Source organism: Ptychodera flava, chromosome 18, assembly GCF_041260155.1.
Source record: "Ptychodera flava strain L36383 chromosome 18, AS_Pfla_20210202, whole genome shotgun sequence".
Taxonomy (NCBI): domain Eukaryota; kingdom Metazoa; phylum Hemichordata; class Enteropneusta; family Ptychoderidae; genus Ptychodera; species Ptychodera flava.
Window position 1 is genome coordinate 7794261 of NC_091945.1, and position 12107 is coordinate 7806367.

General features: G+C 36.8%; 1 protein-coding gene across 1 annotated transcript in view; it reads right to left on the reverse strand.

The window, feature by feature from the left end:
* Nucleotides 1-12107, reverse strand: part of LOC139116757 (uncharacterized) — a 141941-nt gene that overhangs the window by 82712 nt on the left and 47122 nt on the right. Inside the window, exons 15-18 of the mRNA XM_070679401.1 lie at nt 10284-10454; nt 6455-7078; nt 5980-6189; nt 4116-4316 (exon numbers count right to left, since the gene is read on the reverse strand). Coding sequence (XP_070535502.1) covers nt 4116-4316; nt 5980-6189; nt 6455-7078; nt 10284-10454 — 1206 coding nt within the window. The remainder of the gene's footprint in view (nt 1-4115; nt 4317-5979; nt 6190-6454; nt 7079-10283; nt 10455-12107) is intronic.

Below are 12107 nucleotides of genomic sequence, written 5' to 3' on the forward strand. Positions count from 1 at the left end.
TCAGTGAAAATCTCCCTTCAGCAGGTTATACAAACTGACGAATATTCAATTTGAATATTAAAATGGTTGTAGACTTCATGACACTACTGACACTGGAAATGCATTCAACATTTGAATTTACAGTTGAGAAATACCTAAAAAAACAACATTTTCCGACGTTGAAATATTTCAGGGCTAAAAGCAAAACTAAGAAATCATTCTTGATATTAAAACAAATGCAAAACCAACTGGAACGTTCCAATGCCTGCTCAGAGGATCAACCAAAACCAACCTTTAAGGGACCCATCAAAGGCAAATTCTTAGATACTCGCCTATATGCAATACCCAATCGATTTCAAGAAAAAATGTAGCATTCTTCACAAGCAAATTAATAGACAGAGAATGCACGGCAACATAAACGAAACAGAAACCATACTCAAAACCGTAAATAGAAAAACAAACAAACAAACATTCACAACACAAAATGACTTGATCTTCACAACAACATTTAGGCTCAACACATATCAAAACAAAGGATAAAAAAGAAAGCCCGTCAAAATATTTGGAAGAACTTGATAAGTGGGAAGCAATGAAAACCCTTTTGCCGAAACAACCAACAAGAGCCTACAATAAACAACAAGTGTATAAATTAAAGCAGCGGCATTGAGGGTTAAATGAATCCAAACAAATGCCAAGGCCGTATCTGTGATGAATTATCTGAAAATTAGGTAAACGTCACCACAAGGAACCTTCATACAAAATGTCAAAGCAATAGGACGAGTAGATTCTAAGAAGAAGATTTTTGACCTGTTTTTTTAGCAAAAATGGCGAAATTGCCAAAAAGAGTTGTGCATAGATCAGCACAATTCAACACGTCTTGGAGGAATTATCTCCAGAAACCTGTATACCAAATTTTAAACAAACCACCTCGCAATTTTAGAAAACATATTTTTTTGAAAAACGACATATTTCCCCAAAATATAGACCTAAATACGCATATTTCTTCAAGATTTCATCAAATACGGTCAAGTTTTTTGAAAATTGGGTTTTTTTACAAAATTATTAAATTTGTTACAAATAGGGTTGATTGTTACAAATAGGGTTGATTGTTACAAATAGGGTTGACACGTCAACCCTATTTGTAACAATCAACCCAATTTGTAACAAAAGTTAACCCCGTATAGGTTTAGTATGATTTCGGTCAGAAAACAAGATTTTTAACATTTTTGACCGAAAATGGTGAAAATTGCCCCGAAACAAACCTTTGGCATGTATCTGCACAACTCGATTATATCTTACGAGTAGGCCTCTTATACTAGGCAACCTGCACAACGAAAGTTAATCTAACGAGCATTTCCGGAAAAATGAGTTTCGACAAGGAAAAATAAAAATTGCCCCAAATCATAAAAATATGTATATGTCATCAAGATTTCATCAAATACGGCCAAGTTTTTTTTGAAAATTAGGTTTTGTTTCAAGTTGGTTAATTTTTGTTACAAATAGGGTTGATTGTTACAAATAGGGTTGACACGTCAACCCTATTTGTAACAATCAACCCAATTTGTAACAAAAGTTAACCCCATATAGGTTTAGTATGATTTCGGTCAGAAAACAAGATTTTTAACATTTTCGACCGAAAATGGTGAAAATTGCCCCGAAAAAGCCTTTGGCATGTATCTGTACAACTCGATTATATCTTACGAGTAGGCCTCTTATACTAGACAACCTGCACAACGAAAGTTAATCAAACGAGCATTTTCGGAAAAATAAGTTTCGACAAGTAGAAAATAAAAATTGCCCCAAAACATACTAATATGTATATTTCATCAAGATTTCATCAAATACGGCCAAGTTTTGTAGAAAATTAGGTTTTTGTTTCAAGTTGGTTAAATTTTGTTACAAATAGGCTTGATTGTTACAAATAGGGTTGATTGTTACAAATAGGGTTGACAGGTCAACCCTATTTGTAACAATCAACCCAATTTGTAACAAAAGTTAACCCAATATAGGTTTAGTATGATTTCGGTCAGAAAACAAGATTTTTAACATTTTTGACCGAAATTGGTGAAAATTGCCCCGAAACAAACCTATCTGCACAACTCGATTATATCTTACGAGTAGGCCTCTTATACTAGGCAACCTGCACAACGAAAGTTAATCTAATGAGCATTTTCGGAAAAAATGAGTTTCGACAAGGAAAAAATAAAAATTGCCCAAAACATACTAATATGTACATTTCATCAAGATTTCATCAAATACGGCCAAGTTTTGTAGAAAATAAGGTTTAGTTTCAAGTTGGTTAAATTTTGTTACAAATAGGGTTGATTGTTACAAATAGGGTTGAGACGTCAACCCTATTTGTAACAATCAACCCAATTTGTAACAAAAGTTAACCCCATATAGGTTTAGTATGATTTCGGTCAGAAAACAAGATTTTTAACATTTTTGACCGAAAATGGTGAAAATTGCCCCAAAACAAACCTTTGGCATGTATCTGCACGACTTGATTATATCTTACGAGTAGGGCTCTTATCCCTAGGAACCTGCACAACGAAATTTAATCTCACGAGCATTTTCGGAAAAATGAGTTTCAACAAGGAAAACAAAGAAAATTGCCCCCGAACATACTAATATGTATATTTCATCAAGATTTCATCAAATACGGCCAAGTTTCTTTGAAATTTAGGTTTTGTTACAAATAGGGTTGATTGTTACAAATAGGGTTGACACATGTCACCCCTATTTGTAACAATCAACCCAATTTGTAACAAAAGCAGTTTCGGAAAAATGAGTTTTGACAAGGAAAAAAAAAGAAATTGCCCTCAAACATACAAATATGCATATTTTAATAATATTTCAACATATACGGCAAAGTTTTTTTGAAAATTAAATTTTGTTACAAATAGGGTTGATTGTTACAAATAGGGGTAATACAAATGGTCAGCCAAATACTTTGAAATACATTGGTAAAGAAAGTTAACGAGGGTGATGAGTCCCCAGGACAGCTGTGCAGGGTAGCGGCCGTCGTCGATGAGTATGGATGATCGATCAAACAACGCAATATGTTGACGTAGCCAGTGACAATGGTAACGATGTGATCGACGCTGAAATTTCAAGGCCACTCAGCTCAATTGAATTAAATCAACTGATATAAACCACAAATCAATGACGAAACTTGTCACAATGCCAGGTAATTCCTCAGAATGTGAGAGAAAATATTCATTTTCGATGTCTGAAGGAAGAAATGAAATTTTGATTGCCTTCCAAATGACGTGTGAAGACTGTTCTTTTCAGGACCACCAATCACTCCAAAAAGAAAATGCCGTTTGTTGCGTGTTCATTACTTGTGTCTTATCGTGTACGTTGTATGTGGCTTTGTATACGAATGTTTAGGTACATAAAGGTGATTTTAGTAATATGTCAATACGCTTTGTTATTTGTGCTCCGCTGGGATCAAGATCGCCCAGGCCGCAATTTGAATTGTAGTAATCATGATTGGCAGCATATATTAACATTTAGAACAGAGGTCAAATGGACATTCTGGAACAACGCTTTGTGAAAATATGCATTCTCTGTATTAAATAACAGTGTTTTTCAACGTTTTTTCGACATAAAGGCAGTCGCCATACATTCACAGGTGTCATGTATGAGATTGAACGGAAATTAACGCCTTGCACATGTCGAATTTCCGGAAATAATGATGCATATCGAGTGCATCTTACCCATAGCGTGGCTTTTTCACATTTGCATTGTCTTACCATTATCCCACTTTTGTAGGGGACTTTGGCGTTTAAGAAAAACTGTCATCATTTGACAATGTTAATCCTAGCGATAAAACGCAAATGCGATTACTACTTGAATATTTTCAATGAGTTCAAGCATTTCAACCAACCTTTTTTCATTCAGGAATAAACATATCCTTACCAATCATTCGAAATATTAAATATCGTGAAATGCAAAATAACAATGGCATTACCAAGGGTTACATGAAAACGCTGCACATGGCAAAAATATAATAAGGCAGTAAAGATGCATCTGTTAAAGCACGTGCTATGACGGGGACTTAACAAAACATAATGATGCATCATGCACGTAGTTAAAGTTCGGAAGACAATATATTAATGATATGAGCTCACCATAATAAAACTGGATTTCAGCCAATCTTAAGTGGTTAATCTTCGTACGATTTGCTGGGTAGATGGCAGCGTAAGTACCAAGAATAGCAACAGCACAAAGTTGAGTGAAAATGCTCTTTTGTTGCATTTCAAATGGTCCTCCACATTCTTCTTTCTTTGAGTTAGTCAGACCAATGTAAATCTGCAGGGATTGTGGTATATCTGTGAAGGGAAAAATTCCAAGGCTATGGTCTGACAAAGGTTTAGACAACGAATATTCTAAGGGAAGGTTAACACAAGACTGCCTAGTAACGGCAACTTATTGCAAAAGACAACACAAAGAAAGGGTTAATCTCGGAGCGTCGGGCGTATCCAGGCACGGTAATGACCTTTCCACTGAAGCAAATCACATATTTGAATGACGTCAAGAGTAAGGGCAGCCTACACTCCGGGAGGTGCCTACTGCCATGACTGTAATCCCGAGACAACGGCCTTGAAAGGGGGCAGGGTGTCCCTTGCAAGCTCTAGCTGCACATTAAACTACATGATAGCATGCATGCTCCTGCAAGACACATGGCGATAACCAAATAGAATTTCCGATGAACTTTGAGCTTTCAAGTGATAAACTTTGGCCATAGTGTAAACCGTCTTTATTGTTTAACCTGTTTCAAGCACATCATGTGCTGGGTTCTTTCTGCTTCACAACAGAATTAAATTTTCTTGTATTATTCAGACTGCAACCCTATACCAGGTTTATTTTTCTAATACTGCCATCGCCATGGAAATGAGTACCGAAATAATTTGCAGTAAAATTCTCAGTGTATCTGGAGCTGATGTGACAGCAACATGGCTTTGAGACAGAAGATATGCTGGTTGATGCATAGTCATAGAAAGAGATTAACATGTTTACCAGGGTATACATGCAAAGTAATGATAAGTGTACAGTAGGACTGAACAATTTCTTATCTACGTCCCTGCCCTACACTAACAATGATTCATTAGGTAAAGCTGAACCGTAGTAGTTAAGCAAGTTACAATGATAGACCAGCTTCGGCTATGTCTCTGGTTAATAATAATTTCTGATTATATGCTCTCCAATCAAGGAGAAATGGATTGAATGTGGTAAAACCAGTGTTTGTCCAAATTAAAGTACCAGACAAAGGGATACTAAGCAAAGTCTCACTGAACAAAGAGTTTGAATGTCCATTTCCTATGGTTGACATGTGGTAATCACCAACCCATTGGTTATTGCTTTCCTGAAAGTTACAGAACATGGTGATATTTTTATGACAGACATACATTCAAATAGCATATAAGTACAACTTGCTGTGCCCTCTCTGCAAAATAAGGTTACCATCTCAAGATTCCCTTGTTACTGTGGTCTTCGTAGCTATATCATCAAAGCTGGATTATTGCAATGCTCTATGGTATGGCTTATCTAATACTTGATTACATTGTTTACCAAAGGTCCATCACAAAGCAGTAAGACCTGTCACTAAAAAAACTAAATCATATTACAACTTTTCTTAAGCAACTTCATTGAGTTCCTGTACCTGCTCACATTGTGTCAAACTTTTGCTAATCCTTTGTAATCCATGATGGGAATCTCTCCACAATATTTAAGGAATTCAATCACAACGTGAATGTCAAAATGTAATCTTTGTTAATCGAGAAATACCTTCTACACATCCTGATGGACTCTGACTTTTTTCGTGTATTAGTAGTTTATTCTCCTGGGCAGCTTGTATCCTCCATGGCTCCCAATACTTAGTTGTAAAACCTTTCGATGGATGAGTGCTTGACGGTATTTATTTTATTTTAGTTTTTGGTGTTTTGCTACAAAAGTGCAAAGCTGAACATTTTTAATATCTAAGTTCAACTTTACCTGCGGTGAAGACAAGGAAGTGTGAAACAGTTCGCAGATCACCAAAGTGAATCTGAAGAAACCTTTCTTCCATTCCAACACCGATAGACACAGATGTGTCAAGGATGCTATCTACAGCATTTGCAGATGATTCCGTTAAGCGTCCATCAATCATAGTCTTGCTTATACCAATACTGGTTCGTTTATCAAGTGCAATGTTAACTGGTCTGCCTGGAAAGAGCATTTTATGTTGACGAATATGTATCGATATTAGGCATGAATATGTGACACTAGGGAGTAAAGGTACGGAATAAACATATAAAAATTGCATTACTCAAAGGCACAGTCATTGGTGGTAGGAATTTTATGTTTCATATGTACGTGTCCTTCATGAAATTGTTAATGTAAGTATTGTTCGTAGTCAACATGAACTAAAACATGACATTTTGAAAAATGTATCTGCAGCTTTGAACTCGTTATATTGAAAGATACCTACCACTCGGAATCAAAAAACGTTCAGAATAATGTAACTCATCAATGAAGAATACTGCCATTCTTTCATGCCAATTGTCATTGATTGACTTTCCAATCTGAAATATCTGTGCTGCTTCCATCGGATGAGCAATCCTCGGTTTTCCAACGGAGGTTGAGGCAGTTTTTGTACCGTCCACAAATACCTTCAACCCTGTGTTTCTGTCACAAAGTAAGGCGATCTCTGACCAAGCTGTGAAGTTACCATACAAATACACTTGCCAGAATCTGTCATGCTTTCGAAGTGTCACAGCAAAGTAATCTTCTACATATTCAAAAGTGATTCCGCCTATTGACTGACTGTTTCCCATTGATATAAATACTTGAGGTCGGTTCAGCTCACCCGTTCTAAACCAAAACGACATTGTAAAGAGTCCGAGTGTGCAACCACTAATGTCTTCAAGACAACTTCCGGGTAAGCTACCAAGATCAACCGAGTCATTGGCATTTCGAATGACAACAAACTCAGTATTATCAGCTCTTACATAGTGTGCATCTCCATTGACTGTATTTTGCATTGCTATAGGGATGCTGGATGGTGTTGAAGCGGCTTCGTCAAGGGGCCAATAAAAATCATCACCAATCTCATCTGCAATGACAGTTTGAAAATAAGATGTTTAAACTTCTTCTTGGAAAACAATAAAGGTTAACATTCATTTAAGACATCTATTAATTTTATCTGAATGAACGCGCGTTATCTGTCATTATATGTCCAAGCCATGTCCATTGCATTTTAATTGGGCGAGCTGAACCACATGATTGCCCAAAAGTGCACAGTAATGGTCTGTTTACATTCCTGTGAATATGAATAATATCGTAAACACAGTAACTTTACAGCTGAAACGAAAATTGTGACATGTACAAAAATCGTAATCAATCACAAGGTAAAAAGGAGCACTTGTGTGCCACTACTCACTGACAAGTTCTGTGGCCCCGTTGTCGTTCGCCTGTGAATTTTGACGGTTGTTTAGTTCGTTGATAATATAATGGAAATAACATACTACGCGCTGACCATTAACGTTTATTTTTGGGCGCGGGCGAGAGGAAAGCCAAAATTAACGGGCTCGGCAAGCTTCGCCCGTTAATTTTGGCTTTTCTCTCGCCCTTGACCATTAATGAACGTTAATGGTCTGCGGGTCACCCGTTATTTATAAACTATATACCATGTAAGTTAGTATATCAAGACATACCATGATATTTATAAGACAAAAGTACATATCCTTGCAACAGAATGTCAAAACTAGGAACACTTGATAGATAGACCTTCAACACTAGGCAAAATGCTTGATATACGTTCAGTATATTTACGTAAATTGACGTACATGGAACACAAAATTAGCTGTATTCATCACGAGTATCTTCGTATATGGAACATATCAATACATTGATATATGCAGCATATATATATGTAGAACAAGAGTATACGTAATGCAGATCTTTGCACAACAACTGTACACTATACGTGTGCATTTTATTGAAATACATACGTGAATACGTAACTTATTTAACAAATGTAGAGAGTCAGTATATGTGTGTATATTGTTGTATATCAAGCATATTGCCTGGTACAATAAGTCTTACAGCCGTGAAGCAATGCCAGATTTTGAAAAGTGCATGTATCTTTCTCACCTCTGACAAGGTACACCCCCTATCAATAAGGAAATAATTTCACATTATGATAAAACATTTCAAGAAAGTCATTATTGAAACCAGAGGAGAAACAATCAGAAGACCATCATACTGCGAACATTTCCTCAGCAATTATTATGTAGATAAACAGATATCTTCCCGTTATCACTTGCAGCTCGTTCAAAACAACGAACAACAGCAAACTGCCTATGATTGGATTTTAATGCTTATGATACTGTTAAACATTTACATGTTTCGAAGATTACTAATGCAAAGAAGCAGGAGTATCAGCAATTACAGTGTATTAACCAGAAAAGCTACAATGCTTCTAATGGCATCACAGCGACAAATGCTATTAAAACAATATTCCTTAAATCTTGTCCTAATATTTATTGGGGTCTGTTTGCATTCCGTTTTCCGGGATGTTCCAGTAAAAAGATATAGAATGAGTAGATTATAATGATGTAGACCAACTAAAGCTTCCCAAAGCAGTATTGTCTGATATGGCTTTAAATTGATCGATTCGTTTCAAAATTTAGTTATATAGGCCATATCTCCTTTCATTTACAAAACGAAATGGTTACTCTGCAACTACTTTGTTTTTGAGTCTGTTTATATGACATTAAACCTAGACTGGCCCACGGTCGCTAGGCTTGCCTCGCAAAAGCGGTTACTGTCCGACCAACCGACTGGTGTACCTTGGAAAGGCCCTCTAGTGTTATAAGCGGTTTGGCTGTTTGTTGACATAAGCTTATTACGTAAACAGCTGATTGATAAGGACTTTGGACTTCGGATACGATCTGTAAGCATCCAAAGTAATCTTAATTTTATTCTAAATGTTTTCTTGTAGTGGTATGATTAGAGATGAGCAGAAAATGACCAGGAAATAAGGCTTTTCTACACCAACAGAGCACTATTATTACACAGTGCTCTGGTAAATGGGCCTCCATGTTCCGTACTGCACACGCACAGTTGTTTGTCCGTCTCAGTCAAGTTGATAATTTATTTATACGGTTTGAAAAACAAGAGTCAAAAAGTTACTACATGGAACATTTTTGAACTAAAACTTCCGTTATCAGTGAAATAAAGAATTGTGGCCCGTAATTCTGTGGTTGCAACACGGCACCAACACAAACTGAAAGGGAACTCTTCCTGCCCGTCATGCATATTTATGACCTGACTTCACTATGGATTATTTAAAGCAACCAAAATCCTGCAAGATTCACAAGTCTGTGGGGCAAGGCGTTCACCTCACGATCTAAGCACCAGCTTACCACCTAGCCTTTCAGTCTGCTGAGGTTCATTTCTTAAATTTATTCTGTTTTGATATGTATATGCCCACAGACTTGGACCATGTCTACATTAAACCATACCTTATTTTGTTTATGCCCAATATTGCACAAGGGAGACACGTCAACCATATCAGACTATTGAAAATTGCAATAGCTATAGAAGGTGCATCGTCAAAATATGTTTGGTTGTATAGGCTTCTCACAATAGACATAATAAATTGTACTTCCTCTAACTACCGTGCATTCAACTTACAGGGAACATTAAGGTAGTAAACACCTCGAAATACAAATATTTAAATTATTGGCTTCCAAAATCAGAAATATAGATAAGGGGTTAACGGGCAAAGTCGGTACAGGAGAAACAATTACGCAATTAATGGACACTTTCCTGCGTTAATTCTTTGCAATACACACATAAACTTTAATTTTCACGAAAATGCCGGTGAATTTGTAGTCACTTAATTAGGTTGAATGTGAATCCATAACTCGGGCAAAAGTGATAGACTAAAAACGTATTGTAAATAGAGAGAGAAAAACTAAACTTTTGCTAAAACTTCCTTCAACACACTCTCAGTAATTCTGTTTCAAAATCAAGAATATCGGGGGTTTGCTAGCAAATAATTGTACTGGAGTAAAAGAATAACCGAACATTAACGATATTTCAAATTCAAAATGGTCTCCATCCCTGTGTTGCCTCTATAAGAAAAAAAAATCCCGATTGCCACAAAAAAAAAACCGATGACAACTTTACTTGCCTCACACGCTCAAAAATGAGCCCCACAAGTGGTAGACCGAATGACAATAGTAAAAATTCGAGTTTGAATATGGGGCGTTTTTTCCCTTGGCAATATAATTACAATTTTGCTGAAATACCTTCACAAATAACACCTGCTGATTCTTCTTGGTCACATTGATTTGATGAATCATGAGCACATTCCAGCAGATAGTTCTCTTTGCCAGTGCAGTCAATATGAGTAATCCAGACTTCTGCATCTTCAATATTATGAGGCGTCCTATGAAGAGCAGCAGAACTACCCTTGAAACCTGCAAGGATTGGACATTTTGAAATTTAACAAAAGTACAAATTATGCAACCTAATTGTCGAGGAAAATTATATATATATATATATATATATATATATATATATATATATATATATATATATATATAATATGAAAATTTGATCGTTAGCAATCAGGCTGGTATAGACTGATAGCCCTAGTATTCAGAGTTATTTAGAATATTTACAAATATGTATTTATGAAGTAAGTGCAAAGACACGATCAAAACAGTAGTTCTCATTCTTAGAGATGCCGTGACTTTTAAAAATATCACAAGTTTACGACCTTGGCGAGCCCGATAGATTCCGTTTGATGACACACAGAGTACACGCGTGTGGTGGGCACAGCACTGCCGACACCGGTCAACTTGTCGATTCCCATCTCAGTCGTCAATGTTTTCGTCTTATGGATTTTTGTGTTTGCCGTGACACATATATCGCCCGTAGATACATCCTCCTTTTGTTATTTGACGGAAACTCTGTTCCGCTGTGAGTATTGTCCCAGTCAACTTTCGAAAGACATCGGATTCCACAGCGCTGCACTCGACAGCCCTACGCTGCAGATTTGATTCCGATCGAGAATTAACGGAATTTTCGTCGAATTAGTTTATTTTTGTTCCTTCTATGTTGCTTTCCCGAAGATTAAACGGCACTCGTTTATTTAGTTTAACTTACGTTGAGGTGTATCTTTCGGGCTTATCGCCAACCGGGATCGCCTGGTACGACGGCGGTTGGCGATAGCCAGGTACCGACATTGGGCCACATTGGGCCTTACGACTCGACCAGAGCTGCGACATTACTTAGCCATTAAAACGACCGACAGTATCCTCATTCGATTCTTGGGAATAGCTACAGCTTTAGCGACTCAAAATTTCGTTGGCCATTTCTTCTATGTTTTCTTGTCTTGATTTATCGGGTCACCTTCATGGAATCATGGCATCGATCACGACAAATCCGGCTGTATTGCGACGTGCTGGTATGAATGGTACTAGTGCAGGAAAAAAGCCACTTTTTGATGACGTACAACAGGAGTAATATTGATTTCTTATCTGTGTACATCACACAGATGGTGATACGGGCCAGTTCATGTGATAAAGCAAAGAATCAATCTATTTATTCGCATCCCTATATTCATGTGATTATTCGATAATACAGGCAACACAGTTATTGTGAATTTATCAGTATTATTGCTTTTTGAGAGTGTCACAAGAGCCAAACCAAGCGCTTAACCATGACTTAGAACATCTTGAAAGGGGATAGTGTACACATGATTAACAAATTACATACAAATGCAGACAGAGAACCAAGACTATGAGCTTATACTTTTGTGGTTGTAGACAGAGTAACCTAAGCAATATGACCTCAAATCAATTCAAGCAATCGTTAACATTCAAGGCAAGTTAATCACCAGGTCAAAGAACCAATTAAAACAACACTGACAAAATCAATAGTGCAATGTCGATTCACTAGTAAAGTAGTGCTACCAGGTGTCCGAAATGGCTAAGCGTATACTGATATCATTCTACACTTGTCAATATTAAGATACAGTGAAAAAGTAGTCGTTCGGAAATTCAGCTAGTTATAAAATTATTGTTGTGAGTCAAAGCCAGATGTGTTCGTGAGCCTGCCAAACTGCT